We start from the raw sequence: 18,578 nt of genomic DNA on the forward strand, positions 1-18,578 counted from the left end.
TCTAGCCTTTCTGAAATTACCCAGCTGCTCCCCCGACACATTATTACTTGGATGAGCAACATGAGATGGCATCTCACCGACAAGTACAATATCATGCTGTATTATAGCCACCAGTGGCACACACGCAACACGATCATACTGCAGACTGCTCATGCGAGCCCGTAAACATCTCCAGTTTCCGTTAACATCACACACGGTCTTTAATTCTTCTAGTGTTCGAAGTGCTGATTTAGGTACGATATTCCAGGTATCTTGCAATCTGATTATAGCTGGATGGGTAACTGCGAGTGTGATGGCGAGTGTGAATGGGAGATTATGTAGACTCAACGACCGTCTGGCAACACGGATTAGTTTCTCGGTTACAGAAGCACGGACTTGGATGTGTGGGGATAGGAGGATGAGTGTGCATGCCCAGTCCGATATCTGTTTGTTGTGGTTAAAAGCTTGTTAGCTTTTGGAAAATCACTTGGGTTTTAAGGTTGATGCAGATCAGTATGATGTCAGCACATGCCATACCTTATTGAATCGTTCGACTAGTTTGGCGATAGAGCCCTTCTCTCCTTTAGTTCTCACCGAGCATTTCGATGCATCGAGCAAGTCAGTCCATTCTGCTTTCATGAACGATTCCTAAAACAAAAAAACAAAGTTAATCACAAAGCAGCATGTAGTGGAATTTTTCTTCAAAACTTCAGTAGTACCTGGTCGTAAGTGGCGAAAGCCCTCGCTATCTCCTCAGAACCGAAATCTAGCACCCAAGGCTTTGTCTGTGCAGTGATACTGGCGCCTCTCAACGGTGGTGCTTGCTGCTGTGGATGATAGCTAAGATAACTGTTATACGACCCCTTCCGTCTTGGAAACGTAGAAGCATGTGTCAGCCCCACATCCTCTGCCGGGCTGTTTAATCCAACTACTTGACTCAATTCAAGTTCATCCAGGGATTGAAAGATGGTTTTTATATATTCCCTAGCTTGATTTATTTGGAATTCGGGGGTGGGTACGATGACGAGCTGGAGGTATGAGCGGAGAGCGTCTCGTAATCTGACGTTTGATTTGAGATCGGCCTTTCCACATAATTCGAGCCATTGCGATATTACGACGAGGGTGCGCAACCTTATTGGGGCTGCGAATTGGGTTGTTGTGAGGGAGTGGCGGAGGCGTAGTGCTAGGAGACTTGAGAGCATGGCAGGGGACATTATAGATCTAAATATTGGAAGAGCGGCGAAAATGACAAATGGTTAGCGAAGTTGACGAGGTGGCAATACTAAAGTGTGGGAGAAGGCGATGAATCGTGCCAAGTACAAGCGTATACATACCTATATCCCAAAAAGAATTCGATCGGGAAGTCGGGCTCACAGTGGGGAGAAGTGAGGTGAGCTATGAGTTGAATCGGCGATCCAGCTACGACAGCCCTCTTTTCTTGTCCTCTAGCATCGGTGACGGTATCATATACCAAATCCTCTGGCCTAACACGATCAAATACAGCTGGATCTTCGAATCCGTCGACAGAGTCAAACAAGATCAAATCGGGAGCCGACCTAGCAGCTTCCTTGACACTAACTTCTCCGCGTTGTGGTGGAGCACTATACTTGGTACGAGGCAGCGACGTGTATCGTGGCGGTGGGAGATCCAATACCCTATAATTGGCCTTGCTATAATTGGTGTTTGATGCAGGTTGGGGAGCAGGTGGATTATGTGGGGACGCAAGCAATCGCTGCTCGTCCTCTTCATCGAGCTTGTTGAATACACGGCCCATCAGCATGCTCATGTTATTAGTACCCCAGTCATCATCCGACAATCCGATGGCCGAGTCCTCTCGTGAAGGTTGTCTGCTGTGAGTGCTACTATGGTTGCTGCTGGTGGTGTTTTTGCGGATCAAGTTCTGGTCTAGGTCCGTGCGAATGGTGAGTGGCATGTCCATGGCAGTGTCGTTTGAGTGGTGATCCAGTTGGTAGGCCATGTTGTTTGTATGTGGAAATGTGTGTTGGTTGTTGGTGGTGAAGTTGCGATGCGGATCTACAACGTCATACGAATTATGATGTATAAGGTTCTGCGGAGCAGCTGAGGTAGATCTTGCGTGAGGAGTAACGTTAACAGCAGTGGCCCTATGTACCTCCATTGTTCTTGGCTGCTGCTGTCCTTGTCGACCTACGTGGTTACTACTGACCCCGAGTCGTCCATAGCGCATAGTCTTGGTAACATCAGCTGATTGTGTGGGTACGTTCCTGTTGCGTGAGCCCCACATCGTATACTCCAAATTATATATATTCCAACAGTGATCCAAGCTTCGTTCGTCTAGTTATCTTTTGCTGCTTCTTCGGAAACTTGTGATTTGTTGTCTTTCAGGTTTGGACTTTCGTTTCGATCCTTGGCTTGCGAATGACTCGGTGTCTGGTCCATGAAAAAAAAATTGATTGGCTGGCTAGACAATGTTGGATGTTCCATAGTGAACTATATCCCCTGGCTCCTGGTCGCTCTAGCGTGTCGTTCCTTTCTAGGCAACAGTTGGGACAGAAAGCCAACACCCAAAGGCTATGGCGACTCACACAGCCAAATCAGTCTAAAACATCCAAATTGTATCCACTCAAATATATTGTATGATACGGTCGTCGGATCAGTGGCTCTATCCTTGCACAAACGTGATGTTTTTGGGACATTGGTTTTACGGCAGGCACGCAAGCACGTACTATGTAAAGCACTAATTGTGCGCTGGAGCTCGTTTCTTTTATTCAGAATCAACGGTATTCGTTCCTCACGGTTTGGCTTCCATCGCTATTCGTGATCAAGACAACGGTCAAGACTCTTTTCACACGCACACTTTGTCAAAGTCTCACGTTTTCTGGTAAACTGATTCTAATTCATCTTTGCAACTCTCATTCAATCATTAAATTGACTTGATCTCCAAAACTTGTTACTTTATTGGAAAGTCTGACTCTTTACCCTCGTGGCCATACGAGACTTACTACCCCCAACAGACCTACTACCACTAATATCCTCTTTGGACGATATGCCACCAATCCTATCACTTGATCTCGACGATCCGCCTATCTTCTCACTTGACTTGAACCCGTTTCTGTCCTTTGCCTGGATCAATACATCGGGCGTCTCAAGAGCAGCATAAGTAAAGACAGACACTTTCTTTGTTTCGCCTACCATACTTCGCAACGAGACATTAGACCTATTCACGCTTTCGTTTGAGGAAGATACTTTTGGCGTTGATTTCGATTTGAGTGCTCGTAGAGATCCTTGCTTGGGGTATGCGGATGATATGGGGAGTGGTTGTGTAGGCGTTTCTTCGTCACGGACTGCTGATGGCTCGACCGGCAGTAATGCTTCTGGTTGTGGTTTAGCTATTGGCAGTGGTGGTAGTGCTACAGCCGATGCTTCACTTGCAGATTGTGGAGTAGCAGGTACAGGTGGTGTTTTTGGTTTCAAATCTGGCGTAGATTTCGTCTTTTTAGCGGCAGCAGCACTAACAGATCCCTTCTTCTTCATACTACCAGACTTGGCTCCATTCTTTGCTTTTTTCGGTTTAGCTTGTTTTGCTGAATTGGCTGCAGCAATTCGAATCTCACTCTCAATCAATGCTGCGCGGATAATATCACTGGTTGTAATATCACTTGGCTTCCTGTTATCATTGTTTGTGATGGTTGGATCTGCGCCATGTTCCAGTAAGGCTAACACCGCGCCTTCATTGTTCTCCACAGTTGCGAAATGAAGCGGTGTTGAGCCAAACGAGTCTCTGCTTGATAATCCTTTAGAGTTTGCTCTGGCAATTAATGCTTGTAGGATTTCTTGGCTTGTTGAATCGTTGGATAGAGAAGCCCAATGTAGTGGCGTCGCTCCGTAAGAGTCTGTTGCTGCTGGATTGGCACCGAATTCTAAGAGTATCTTTACTACAAGTGCCTTGTTCGTCTTTACAGCGATTGATAGCCTAAGCATGGATAAAGTCGTGTTGGTACACGTCGTGTTTGCTGAATCACTGTGAAAATCACGCACGGTGAAGCCAGCGAAACTGGATACTTGGCTTCGACGTTGGCATTGTCCCACATGCTTGAATACACCTATAGTACAGGAATATCAAGTTTCTAATGCTATCCGGTGCAACTAATATCGAAACACCAACATACGCTGTCAATGTTTGAATTCGAGACAGCATCGAGCAAATTGACATCAGACGTCGTAAGAGCTCTTGGCTGCTGTTTCTTTTCCCTTCCTCTGCTAGATTTTGGAGGCATTTTTATGTTACTAGCTGCGATGCTAGAAGTTGCAATGGTCGAGAAACACGACAAAATTCGAGAAGGACAGAATTGAGGGTTTGGGAAGAGTGATTCAAGGTTGTTTTGCCTGGAGCGTTTTTGCGTGACGGATCATAGCAACGTTCAAATACCACGCTCTAAAGTGTAGCTTCTCATACGGATGTGAGGACATATTGCCGAAATGTACGTGAGTGAAAAGAAATATAACGGCGAATCAAAGAGTGAGTTGATTTCCCTGTATACACAAAAAAATTGCGCTATTATGGAGTACGATTATGTCTATTTGACCAGAAAATTCAGCGAAATCCATCAAAACCAATGTCTGTTCGATTGTTCTTGGAAACTGCGTCATTTTGAATGTAGTATCATGAAATGACAAACCAAGCTCTTTTGCTGGAAGTGATAGAATGAGTGATAGAATGGCAAGATCAAGAAATTCAGCTGTTATTGACTACGGTCGCATTGAACTATCCCAACAGTCAGTTTGGGCCAACCGTCACCACAAAACGTGTTGTGCTTGTGAGAGTTAGATATTACAGAATCATTATCTCAGCACTTCCCCTTCAACTCGTGCACCCTAATAACTACATCTGAAATTTGCAATCATGACATAAGTATTATTGATTCAGATGTAGAGTCGGCTGGAGTGGATTCATAGGCACTTCTCCCCTTCATGGTGTTTAACGGCCCTTGATTCATGGCCTGGTGGTAGAGTCTTGGTAAAGCTGTCAGCAATGGTTTGGTTGCCTGGTATATGGTTACCTTTGATTTGTCTTCGCCACTATTAAGTCACAAATTCCGATAAAATTTGGGATCAATATGACGATTCCTTTGTGTCCCCGTTATTGATCTGATTGCTGACCGTCTCATGTCTTCATAGACTTGAATAGGAGTCTTTACCATATGAAGATCCATGTTGTCCTCCAGCGCTTTTGTGAAAGCTAGTCTCCACGTCAAATCTCTGTTTGGTCATCCGACGCTACTAGTTCAGCTTCAAAAGCTGAAATCGCAGTGATGGTTTGCTCAGTAGATCTCCACAACATTGCTGTTCCATTGATGGTGTAGATATATCCCGTCTAGCTCTTTCTGCTGTTGGAGTCTGACTTGTATCCAGCATCAGCGTAGATCTTCAGACCAAAAGATTGGCTAGCACCGTAGAAGAGACCCCAATGGTGGTTTGCTTCAAAAAGGGCAGATTCTTTTCAATCCATTGTAATGTCCCCATGTTGGGTTTGGCTCATGACGTGCCCGAAGATGAATGCGGAAGCTCAAATCGTTCAGAGAATCAAGTACGGTTAAGGACATTTGGAGGTCCGGTTGCTTCCCCTGTTGCTTCCCTGTTGCTTCTCTTGAAGGTTAGAGCTCCAGCACCAACATCTCCAACATCTACACCTGGAGATTCACCCAACACAAATACTGCTGGTATTATGTCTGGAAGTGTTATTGGTTCTGCTGCAGTTGTCGCTGCTGGTGCTGGAGCTCTATTCGTCAAGGTGCAGCAAGCAAAGAAGAGCAACGGTGCTGAAAGGAGGAACCTAAACCTTTTCTGTATAATTGCCTGCCTTTGGAACGCCTTATACAGAAAAGGTTTAGAAAATCTATCAAAGGAGTGCAATCATGTAAAAAAGGTGTACAGTAAATATCCAAAAATGTAAGCGTGGAATTATTGGGAATGAAAAGAATACAAGCAAATTAATACATTTGTGTTTCAACAAATAAATTCGATACCGGTTTTCCAATCTCTCTTTGTTCAGGAGCGACCGCTTAGACCCAAAACGCCACCGGTTTCAGTTCGTTGGAATGTGGTTAGCGCAAGTACGATGTAACGAAGCGGCAAATCCGTTCGACCCTTGGAAAATGTAACGTTGAATGGCAGCATGGCGTGCTGTTTGTAGAATCGCGTTGGACTGTCCTGATCGGCCAAATTGCTTGCTTTTGCAACTGGTTTGCAGACAACGACAAGTCACCGAGGAAGACACCACTAAGATGGTTGCAACTGCAGAGATGTTTGATTCTTATTGTGAATACTTACGCTGGATTCATCTAGATCACCACAGATTTCTTTGATGGAGCAGAAAAGTAAAACATCTTGGAACCTTGGCCACAATTTGGATTTGTCTCGCTCGTCTTTAAACACGTAGCTAGAGGACAGGTAGGCCACAAAATACGACAGTCCTTACTTTAGCCTAAATTGTCGATGACAACTTTGATCGGTACTGAACTTCGTCATTCGTCAAATTAGTTTCCGAACCACGTCATCCTGCGCCTGGATTGAAAATGAGAGCTTCTGTGCGGAAATTTTCAGAGCCATGTTTAACATCCTCTGCTTTGGGAGGATTTCTTCCTAGTGGCGGTTCGCAAACACAAATATCTCGGACAAGGCGAATTCGTCAGCTTTGGTAAACCATGTATCGTGCTCTTGGATTCCTAGCAGCTGCATCATACTTCACATGCCGTGTTCATGGGCTATATCAGCAAGCTGTCGTAACAACGTATTGCGGAACAACAGTCGATGGGCACGGTGGTAGGCCAAATCGCTCGTCAGCGATTTTTGAATCATCCATTTGACCAGTTGTCTTTTGACCACGATTTTCTGCTTGATTGTAGATGGAGCATGTGCTTCGGCTACCTTTGCTACCTTTAGTATAGGTTTCTCATTACTCGTTGACCGAACAAATGACTCGATTGTATATGTTGCAGACACAACCAACGATCTTATCAGAAAAGTGGACGGAAGTACTGCCACTACTCTATTTGGAAGTTACGCAAATACGGCTCCGGACGATGGAGTTGGCACTAGTGCTCACTTTAACTACCCATATGGTAATATTTGACTTGATTTCTACTCTCGGATTCCATCCTCAACTAATATTGACCAACCACGCCATTCCAGGACTCACATATGATGGATCAGGCAATATTTTGATTATGAGTAAGGTACGAATCGATCTGGTTGCTTGCTTCACATGTCGTTTTCATCAACTTTTCAATTCAGCGCAACAATATGGTCCGTCATTGGGATACTTCATCCAATACAATTTTGACCATTGCTGGGCAGAGCTCAGCCGGTGAAGTTGATGGTCAAGGAACGGCGGCTCAGTTTGGTCAAAATGCTGGCAGTCATTACGACTCTGTGAGTGACAGCACGTACATTGCAGACGCGACTGGACATGCAATTAGAAAATTAAGCAACACCTATTATGTCTCAACTGTATCGGGCGCTGGAGCAGGATACACAAATGGCGCCAGTACGTAATTACACTTTGGAGGTCTTGAGCCATTTCGCTCCCTTGTTGTCGCTCAGCTCGCTTACTAACCCTTGTCTCGTTTCTAGTTGGAAGTGCTCAATTCTATGGCCCATCGGCCGTTGTCTCAGATTCAACGGGCAACATACTCTATGTTGCTGACACTTACAACTATTGTATTCGCCGTATAGATCTTGTTGGCAACACGGTACGTTTTGCAGAAAGACAAAGTATTTGTCGCAACCAATTTTTGAAAGTCCCGGAGTCCTCATCTACATTTTTGCGCTTCTTCTCGAACTTGGTGCAGGTCTCAACCTATGCAGGCAACGTTGGAGGGGGCCCTAGCTTGGGTTGTACTGATGGCAATAAAGATACCACTGCCCTCATTGGGTTGCCCTATTCTATAGCCCTTGATGCTCTTGGAAACTTATTTTTAGCGGACTATTTCTGTAACTCCATCAGAGTCATTTGGACAAACGGTACAGTACAGACGATCGCGGGAAGTCACGTTTCAAGTGCCCATACCAATGCAAACGGAACAGCTGCTAGATTTGGAACCCCTACCGCAATCGCCTTTACCTCAGACTATAGTAAAATGTATGTCATGGATCCGCCGATGATTCGCCTGATCAGTAAGTCAAGTATTTTTTTTTTCATTAGTGTTATAACCGCCGTCGTTACAATCGCTAATTATTCCTTTTCTAAATCACGCAAGATTTCAATCCCACTGTTCCAAGCCCCATTCCCGCTTCTCCCGCTCCTTCTCCAATTGTTGCTTCTCCAGATGCTGCATCTCCTGTAGTGCAAACTCCTGCACCAACTTCAACACCAACACCTAGTCCTTCATCCAACCCAAACACGGCTGGTATCATCTCTGGAAGTGTCATTGGTTCAGCTGCAGTTCTCACCGCTGGTGCAGCCGCTACCTTCTTCAAGATAAGACAAGCAAAGAAGAGCAAAGATGAGAAGACGGACGAGCCAAATTCAGAGAAGGTAGAGACGTCCAGACAAGAAAATGTCTAGTGATCTAGTCATGGATCTGAAACGAATACAAACGAGTCATTGATCTGAAACGAATACAAACGAGTAATAGACTGTACGTAACCAAAATAATACGAGTGTCTCAACTGCGCCTAGTTTACACAGCGATCGCCTAGGTTGGGGGCGAGTAAAACATGGTTGAAGTTTCATAAAGTTTTGAAATCGTGGTGCCATTAGTGAGAACGTAGCGAAGGGTTCGAACGATTCGGCATTGAAAAGTCGCTGATATTTATTACGCGGTCGCTATCGGATCTCTGCTATGGTCTCTTCGCACTCGTTTGGTTGCATGGTTGACTACCATTGGTGATTCTTTCAAGACAGCAACATGTCAATGGGAAAACACGTATTCAGAACGTGAGGTAATTGACTATATTTGATTGCCCACGAAGCAGGCTATTTTCTCGCCTAGAAGCCTGCTTCAATCTTCTTTGTCGGAGCAGAAAATGGACTCTCCAGACGTTGTCAAAACATTGGTCGAATTGTTTCTCTTTCATCATGAAAGATGCAGTCTCCCAATCGCAAGACTTGCATAATATTATGCCGAGAATTGTCGCTACAACCCGCACAATAGACCGAATCCTTCTCTAGTAAACATAATGTGAAGCTTGGTGGCCGATCTCTTTCTCTATTCCTCTTTTGCTTACCTCACACGACGGTCGTTTTAAAACCTCGACCACAAGGGACTTACGAAGGGTTCTTTTACACAAGACTGCCTTCAAGTGATGAGATCCCTAAGTATAGCAGTCCTATTTGGATTCCTGGCAATTGCAGCTGCGCAACAGTACGTATTCTTTGAAACTCAGCTGTCTCCACGAAAGAAAAAATAGGACATTTTGCACCCTCATCACTTCGTATTCTAACCTATTTGAAATAGATGTGGAGCTGCTGCTAAATGTGCCGTGGGATGCTGTAGTATCTATGGTGAGTACCGTAAAAGATTGTACAGATTGGATGCTTGGAAGCGTCTTGAATTGATCAACCAGCCGACATAACATTTTTCAACTCGGAGCTGACAGTGCTCTTGTTTTCGAATATAGGATATTGTGGAAATGTAAGTTACCGTGTTAACGTTATGTGCCTCCTTGTTGGGCTGTTTATTGGATGTACTGTCGAACGCCTTCAGTCACAAGTTTGAGCTTGTCGAATTGGTTTCAAGAGTGGTAGTCTCGATTTGGAGTCTCGAAAGCTGGACTTGCCTTTTTCTGAATACCTCTTGCAAATCTTTGCAAACACGGCAGTTTACCCCTCGTTGTAGACAACAGATTACTGTGGAACTGGATGTCAAGCAGCTTATGGACAGTACTGCGGAACGACACCATCAGGAACAATAATACCATCCGCCGCTGTTGGAGTACCCTCAGCAGCTCCTTCAGCAGCAGCGTCAGCAGCACCAGCTTGCACGGCGAACACCTTAAGCATATGGGCGAATGGTAGAGACTCTGTTGGGTACTCTACCAGTGGTTTTGATGGTAGAAGTTCATATACGTGAGTGTAAAATTGGAACTTCATGTCGATCAATGTTAACAAGTTTGACTTGTATGTAGGATATCGACGACGGGCGTGACTCAATTCACAGCATCCTCAGCCCAAGCGTACTGGTTCACAACAATAGGTCGAGGTTGCTTTGATATGAGTGCATATTCATATCTGAATTTGATGATTTCGTGCCCTGCTGGGACAAGTCCTCTTGTGATAGGTTTTGATATTTACAAAGCAGGTAAATTATCCTTAAACACTAGCTGTCAGAATGTTTGTATTCTAACCACTCAAACTTTCAGATTGTGCTACGGTCTCAAACACGATATACTACACCCTGACGGCCGGAAGTATATCATCGACAACGCCAAAAGCAATAAGCATCGCACTAGCGCCACTATTCACAGACGGGATATCCAACAAGCGTCTCAAAGCCATCTCATTCTCATCAATGACGACGGGTGTACAAGTCATATGGAGTAGTATGAGTCTGGACTCTTGTCCATTGGCTGGAACTGTAGCTGTTGCTCCCAGTATTGCACCTAGTGTGGTCGCATCACCAGCACCATCAGGAATCACTCCTTCGCCTGCCCCTGCAAGTGCATCACCGACATGTGCTGCAGCTCGCAATATTTGGAATCCAATGCAGACGAACCTGACTGGAACTTCTGGATTTGATGGAAAGAGTGCATATACGAATTATCCAAAGACGCCACGGACGGTTGCCACCACGCTGTTCGTGCCTGTTGTTGGAGGCTGGTGAGTTCGAGCAACTACGTTCCAAATACCGAATTGAGAGCTTACGCTTACGATACGCCATTTGTTACAGGTGGTTTGTAACTCCCACACTAACAGGCTGCTTCGACACAACACCATACAACTACCTAGTCTTCAGCAACGGCGGAGTCTGGCTAGACAGCGCATCAGCAACCCCAGCCAACGGAACATTCGCAGTCGGGTTTGACATCATGGACGCAACCTGCACAAACAAAATCACAACATACTACTACAACACGCTGTTGACGACCAATGTCGAAAACGATGTAATAGTGCCGTTAGCCAGCGTCATACCCGGTGCCGTAAACAGGACGAGAGTGAGAGCCGTAGTGTTGACGGGATTCTCACCTACGGTCGGCAATGGCAATTATTATTGGTTTAATATTGATTTGACGTGTCAATTACCTGCTGCTGTTATATCGTCAGTGACGCCATCGCCGCTGACGTCGATGTATGTTGCTTCTACTGGAACGCCATCGGCTGCAACTTCTGGAGCTCCTTCTGGCATACCGTCAGGAACTGCAAGTGTGGTGAGTAGAAAATAGTTTTGACTCGTTCATCGGGCAGCTATATTTGCGAGTGTTTTCTAATCCCTCATTCATGATATCAGACACCATCCATAAAACCATCTGTAACCCCATCAGGAACTCCAAGTGGGGTAAGCACTCTTCAAAAGCAGCTACAACTGCGTCTTTTGCACAGCATCTTCGAACTTTTTTTGAACCGTCACTCCTCAACTTAGACACCATCAGTCACCCCATCGGGAACTCCTAGCGTGGTAAGTCTCTGCATTTCGCTCCGCTTGTCTAGTCACTTTTGCTAAAAATAGTGAGTTTTCACGCAGACAACATCCAAGATGGCATCACCCGCCGCATCGCCAGCTGTGTCTGCCTCAATAGCATCAGTGCAAGCCTCAGTGGCACCAAGTGTGGTGAGAACACGATACCTTCGATTATCGCGTCTAGTTTTATGTCTAACGTTTCGAACGTTTGTCTAGTTGGCTTCACCAGCTGCTAGCATGGTAAGAACCTCAAAGAGCCTGGTGTTCTCGTCATGACTCTTGTAGCATACATTTTTTTCAACCCATTTCAATTTTTTTGTAGAAACCAAGTCCGTTACCGTCATCAGCATCAACGGCAGTACTGAATTTGGCAGTGTCAAAAGACACGCGGTGTGGACCATACGCTAAAACAGTTTGTGGGGGCAAGAGTTGTTGTAGTAGATACGGGTACGTTATGTTGGCGATTGTAGTATCATCGGCTTTTTTTTTCCTCGCAGTCTTGACCTAACAATTTGACGAATAGATGGTGTGGTACTGGCTCGACATACTGTGCATCTGGATGTCAAGTAAGTCTCCTGATGCAAGAAAGCACAACACAAGCAAAAGGCTTACACTACATGCTAACTCGAATTTTCTTCTTAGCCACTCTACGGATACTGCACGAGCAAAGGTTGATTTCCAATCTTTACAGGACTGTGACAAAAAGGCATATTTAATTTGTTGGGGGCATAGGTTTCTATAATGTATAGCGTGCTGGACACGCTGAACCATAAATACATCCAAACTATCTGTACCATTTAAACCCATTGTGTAAATGTCTTAAGCGCTGTTACAAACAACTGAGTCAAGAGTTGTGGGTTGTGAGACTAGGTTTTATAGTGTGTTTTTGCCAAAATTCCAAATACAATATCTATGCTACACGAGAGGTTTTCTACCTCTCTGAATCTTTTAGAATTCCAATGGATACATATGATTCTTTTTGGCTCCAGGTGATAGTGCCTTGACGTTTCTTAGAATGTGTAACAACCATGTACAAATCACACCCTACAAGTAACTGTGTAAGTATTACAGCACACTCCAAAACAACCACATAACATTCAACATCACATACCGGTCCAGCACGTATATGCACCCTCGACGACACAACCCTCTTATCCTCATGCACACAAAAAAACTGCCAAAAATCCCCATTAGTCAATATAGCAAACGCCGTAGCCGGTGTCTTTGTGCTCTTCTTCCTCCTCAGCTTGTGCAGCGCACCAGCACTAGCAATAGCCTGCGCCATACCAGACATTGGCCAATCCCGAGTGATTTTGACCGTGACGACGAATTCCGATGGTGATGCTTTATATTCGTTGAAGGAGCGGCCGGGTCCGATTGCATAGTCTACTTCACCACCTATACCGCGGTGGGTGCGTGTGTCGAGCCATTCGATGCGTTGGGAACCGAATGCACGGAGGGCTGGTTCACCTTCCTTGTGAAATTCGGGACGATCGAGGACGTCGGCGAGGAAGAGGTCGACTATGGTGCGGCGCATGGATTCAGAGCCATAGTTCCATACGCGGTGGACCTTGTCGAGCCATAGTACTAGTAGTAATGGGGTGGTATGTCAGTGCATGCGGCGAAAAATACTGCAGTATACCGTGAACTTATGAGGTCAACGATTCCAAGACACAATCAAGACGTACACAATCCAGCAGAAGGCTCCATGCGCTCAGCACCTTCAGGAAGCTCCCACCATACATCTTTAGCGACTTTACTAGTGGGCGTCATCCAGACTCCGTTGATGATTGGGGACAAATCTAATGCTAACCGTTCCTCAAGCTCGTCTAAATCCGTTATGTCCTTAAAGTCAACCACCTATATATAAATCATGCAAAACGTTAGAATATCGCCTATTGCGTGACAGGCAATAAGCTTGAAACTCACATCCGAGTTTTCAACAGATTCTTCCACATTGCGAAAGACTTCTTGCCAGCTGTCTGGTAGTGTAGACGTGACTTCTTCAGGATACTTGCGTAGGAATCGCGCAAAGTCCGCTACAAATGCCTCTGTCATTCTCCAAGTTGGTTGCGGCCTTTGTGTAGGTGCAAAGTGGTGGAAGCTGTATAACAGACAGATCGAGATCCCGCAAGGTGTTTCAGATCTAATTATACTGGTTTATAATGTACTAAATTGCTTGCTAGTGTTATATTACAATTTTACACATGAGGCCGCTTGTTTGTTCTTCTTGCCAATCAATCACTCTATTCTTCCCTTCTTTCTCCCTCCTTCTGTTTTCTCCTCAGCTTCCACGCGCCCGCTTATTCCCATTCGCGTCTCCTCCTACACTGCTACTCGCATCATTATTACTCGGTTCATGATCTTCACCACCAGCAGTAGAAGATCGCTTTAGTGACGAAACATCACTTGAAGGTGGTAATGGTTTACCATCACGAGCATACCAAGCTCTTTGAATGTCTGTAGATGTAGCTATCAATTCTTCTTTAGCGACAGCATCTGCTATACTCTGCATGATTTTTGCATAGACAGAGATGTGGTTTGCTTCATCCTTGTCATCACGCCAGCGACTAAACTTCCAATGTGTCGTGGCGGATGAATCGTATCGACATTCTGCTATTCGTCCTGATTGTGGTGGATGAGCCTTCCATCTAACGGTGTATGTTTGTTAGCAAGGATGATGTGTCATGTCTCGCAATCCGCTTGTAGAATCTGAGCGACTTTTTGCATACTTACTCATCACGTAACGCATCATCCAGCGTTAATTCTCCAATCCTCTGATACGTAGGCTCTCCATACACTCCACTAAATATATCCAAATAGACTTTCCAATCACCAGCATTTGTATCGTCAATCCGTATTCGGAAATCAACCGTGTTTTCATCTACTGGTTTCCATTTAATCATCTTTTCACATGTTCCAGCTTCATACGGTGCTGTAGCTGATGTGAAAATGACACCGTCGTTCAGGTGTAGCAGTGTAGGCATGTCTTCGAATACTTTTCGGACATGGTATGCTAGTTGGAGGGGCTTCTCTTCAATTCTATCATTGGCGTAAAACGTGTCAGTGATGCGTGATGTGGCGGGATGGAGAGAGGTCGAGTGCTTACCGAAAGGCATGTAGACTGGCATACTCGGGATGACTCTTCACTCGTTTCTTGTATGGCTTCAACACAAGTTCTCTCAAATGCTAAAAAGAGGAAGGTCAAAAGACACCATGTGGTTATTCACGCGAGCTAGCTCCTACCCCAAGTCTTTTCTCATAGCTTCGTTCACATAGATTCTTGCCATTGCATACGAGGCAATCGAATAAATAAAAAATGGTTGATTTCTACAACAACAAAAAAGAATCAGCTGTTGTCTGTGCAAGAGAAGTTCCAAGCATACATACTCTTCCATCAGGATACTGATCCAAAACCAGTTCCCCATCCAACAATGTCTCAATTTGTGGATTGCCAATGTTTTCAGCAGATGGCAACCATAGATTTGGTTGCAGGTAATAGTTGTTTTTGCGATCAATCTACATGAGTGACCCAAAAAGACAGTCAGTCTCGTCATGTGGAAGCCTAGATCCTTCACCAGCATCACTCCAATTTCATTACCAGAAACGTCCAGACTTTATTTGCAGTAGTGCTCCTTGTAGCATACATGAAGCATCGTATTCCATCCGCCTTCTCCGACACGAAATAGTTTTCATGTTGAAGCTCTTCCAGATGATGTTTGGCAAAGCTTACAGGCTGCGCTCCGGGGAATCTATAGTCAAGAGATGCATACAAACTCAGTTCATAAACATACATTCTAGCATAAACCTCATCAACACCAAATGTGCTCAACAAAGAACAGAAACTTGCCTGTTTGGACCAACTTTCAACCAAGAGCCAACCTGAACCTTGAGCTCATACAAGATTTCATCGTGTTCTGGAAGCAAGTTGCCGGGAATCTCGGGCAGCATTGCGCTAGCTTGCAGCTTTTTGTTGGTTTAGTTTAGCGAGGAGAAGGCTTGTTGAAGGAGCCCTTGAGGACCCAGGACAGGTAAATCACGTTCCAATAGCGCGTTGCCAGCTCAATATCAAATTCTTAACACGCTTGTATTGTGTCGAAACTCCTGCCAACGCCCATAACTCCATAACATTTTGATGTAGATTAAACTGCTGAGACAAGAAGATTGCATACAAAGGAGAGGGGCAAGTCTATTATTTACACGTGTTGCATGTCGTATATTCACTTAGAAACTACAGTTGTGACTGATCGTGCTTGACATGTACAGATTTTGTTAGGATCTAAACATGGTGTTGAAGAAAGGCCAATCCAAGACGAGAACGTCCACAACAATGGACATTCCAGATGCATTACTCGACATTGCGACATTCTCGCTTGTCCTCTTCTATATCTTGGTTTGTCCATACACCAAAGTAACATCAAATTGATGAGTGCTGTTTGCTCACTGACGCTTACTCAAGTACTCACGCATGCTCACGTCTAGGTCGAAGAAAGCTTCCACCTACAAGCGACGCACGACATAATGCTCTATGGTCCCATAAACATGACTCTCTATGATCACTTTACCTTCCCAGGAGCAGTCCCCAAATCATTCATGCCTTCTCTCCTCCTATCCTTTCTCGCATCTCCATCCCTCCTCGCATACAAACAATCATGGATTTCCAAATTCGACATCCAGATCGTCGTGCGCGTCGTATTAGGTGGATTGACTGTCTTGTCACTAGCGAGTATTCGAGATGCTGTTAAAGCTAGGTTTGGAAAGGACGTGGCTGCTTGGTATTCGATTATTGGGATGACAGAGTTTCATTTACTATATTATGGGAGTCGGACGTTGCCTAATACGTTCGCGTTTGTTGCTACGAATTATGCTTTGGCGTGTTGGATTTTGGGCGATGTTGATGAGGATGGGCAGTCGAGTAGTGGTATAAAGGACGCGCCGGGATCATCATCGGCTGCTACAGGATCAAAGGATGGTAGTAAGAGTAGTAATAGCAGTAGTGAGAAGAAGCAGCCAAAACAGGAAACTCCAAAAAGTAATAGCAAGCCCAAACAACTAACAGAAGGCTTAACGCAAATGATACAAATCTTTTGCTTCACAGCCGCTGTACTACGAGCAGAAATATCCGTCTTTGCCGCCTCTATAATACTCGTCGAATGGATCTTACACCCGTCTATAATCTCACAATCTATAATAGTCGGTTACCAAGCTGCTGCAATGTCTGTCGCAATGACAGTATCAGTCGACATGTATTTCTGGAACGAACTATGGATGTGGCCTGAAGCCAAATCGTTTATATATAATGTCGTGTATGGTAAATCGTCGAATTGGGGTGTTGAGCCGTGGCATGCGTATTTTAGTATGCATCTACCGAAACTGATGCCTCTTGCTCTGCCTATATCGATATATGGGGTTGTCATTAGTTTTAGCGGTAGCAGTAATGCCAAGATACGGAAATATCTCATCCCAGCACTCATGTACGTAAGCATGTACTCAATCCTCCCACACAAGGAGTGGAGGTTCGTCATCTACGTAATCCCGTTATTTAATATGGCTGCTTCGGTATCCCTCGTATCCATACTCAAAAGCACAAACAACCATAGTAGCAAGATGCTACTCACAGGCAGCATTCTAGCCGCCCTCCTATCAACATTCACATACTCGCTCCTCCAACTATACGTATCATCGATGAACTATCCAGGTGGAATCGCCCTTGCCCGTCTCCACACCTTGTACCCACCATCCACACAGTTATACATCCATCTAGACACATACACATGCACAACAGGCGCATCACTCTTCGGACAGCTAAATAATGAATGGAAGTACTCAAAATATGAAAATCATACGTCGTTGTCCGAGTACGTGGATTTTGGGTATACGCATCTGATTACGGAGCATGCGAGTAATCATACAACAGGTGGAGAATGGAAGGTGGTGAGTCAGATTAATGGGTATAGCGGGTTGCGTATTGGAAGTGTTAGGCAGTGGGTGAGTGAACAAGTTCAGAGGTGGAGGACGAGGGAATTGGTATGGAGGCCATCGGTATTCAAGTTTTACGTTTTAGAGTTGCCTGTTAAAGTTGTTGTCAGACCGCTGTTGTATATACTTGAGCGGACATAGTAAATATAGATGTAGATTGTCGCCATGTAACCATAATTCGCAGTTGGATCCAGATGGTGCTACATTTTAACATTTTTTTGGCTTTATAAAAAGTTGTTATAATCAATCAAAAACACGCTACGACGTTTTGTTCGCTAACGTTATCCATCATCATATCCCTCATTCCATCATCATCACAATCTTCCTCCCCTTATATATGTATAGTAGGCACGCATGCCCATCAGCGTAAAAACAACCCAAAATATATATCGCTACGGTATATGCTCGCTACGACGTTTTATATCGCTACGCCAAAGTAATTTTCATCATTGAAACTTACTGACGTTGGCACTTGCACCGACGACGACGACGCCGAATTGAGTAAAATAATATTACCCAATTTAGCATCATAATCAAGCGCCACAGGCCAAGATGCACCTAATCGCAACAGGATTGATCGAAGACGACTCAGTCGTCCAGACCACAAGTCGCTTGCTGTTGCTTGGGTGCCCATGCAGAGTGTGTAAACTAGTCCAGCCTAACATAAAAAGGACATCAGGGAGTTGGATTCAACAATGTTAGTTGTTCAGTATGATGCGATGCTCAACAGTGAAGTAACGGTATTTATTACCTGAAAGCACGCAAAGGCGACTGGGATAGCCAAGATACCCAAGTTTTCGAGATCTGAGAGCATTGTTGGTTGCAAGAGAGTGCAGATGTCGTCTGCTGCTGATAGAGATGCGGATAGGCAGAGACCGGTGGACATGGCTGATGATGGGTGGTTTGGGTCCAACATTTTGGCTCGATTCTGAGTAGAAAAAGTTTAGAAGAGGTTAGCTGAGCAGCAAACACATGACGGAAACATATCTAATGCCTATAAACAAATCATGGCATCACGACTAC

At 44.8% G+C, this 18,578-nt stretch overlaps 4 protein-coding genes across 4 annotated transcripts; 1 reads left to right on the plus strand and 3 right to left on the minus strand.

Moving 5' to 3' along the window:
- Positions 1-2,913: 2,913 nt before the first annotated feature.
- On the minus strand, positions 2,914-4,235 carry SmJEL517_g03912 (uncharacterized protein; the record flags this gene model as incomplete). The annotated part of the gene is made up of 3 exons (XM_031169840.1): positions 2,914-3,931; positions 3,997-4,061; positions 4,128-4,235. 3 exons carry the CDS (start codon positions 4,233-4,235, stop codon positions 2,914-2,916), a joined length of 1,191 nt encoding a protein of 396 aa, XP_031024179.1.
- An 8,289-nt stretch (positions 4,236-12,524) lies between these two features.
- SmJEL517_g03913 (uncharacterized protein) lies at positions 12,525-13,634 on the minus strand (the record flags this gene model as incomplete). The annotated part of the gene is made up of 4 exons (XM_031169841.1): positions 12,525-12,620; positions 12,688-13,163; positions 13,265-13,436; positions 13,506-13,634. 4 exons carry the CDS (start codon positions 13,632-13,634, stop codon positions 12,525-12,527), a joined length of 873 nt encoding a protein of 290 aa, XP_031024180.1.
- A 226-nt stretch (positions 13,635-13,860) lies between these two features.
- Positions 13,861-15,372, minus strand: SmJEL517_g03914 (uncharacterized protein; the record flags this gene model as incomplete). Its single annotated transcript, XM_031169842.1, has 6 exons — positions 13,861-14,227; positions 14,313-14,618; positions 14,686-14,765; positions 14,823-14,906; positions 14,967-15,095; positions 15,178-15,372. The coding sequence occupies 6 exons, from the start codon at positions 15,370-15,372 to the stop codon at positions 13,861-13,863; spliced, it is 1,161 nt and encodes a 386-aa protein (XP_031024173.1).
- A 534-nt stretch (positions 15,373-15,906) lies between these two features.
- Positions 15,907-17,696, plus strand: SmJEL517_g03915 (uncharacterized protein; the record flags this gene model as incomplete). Its single annotated transcript, XM_031169843.1, has 2 exons — positions 15,907-15,969; positions 16,059-17,696. 2 exons carry the CDS (start codon positions 15,907-15,909, stop codon positions 17,694-17,696), a joined length of 1,701 nt encoding a protein of 566 aa, XP_031024174.1.
- Positions 17,697-18,578: the final 882 nt, after the last annotated feature.

This window comes from Synchytrium microbalum (genome assembly GCF_006535985.1).
Source record: "Synchytrium microbalum strain JEL517 chromosome Unknown SmJEL517_scf0023, whole genome shotgun sequence".
NCBI classification, from domain to species: domain Eukaryota; kingdom Fungi; phylum Chytridiomycota; class Chytridiomycetes; order Synchytriales; family Synchytriaceae; genus Synchytrium; species Synchytrium microbalum.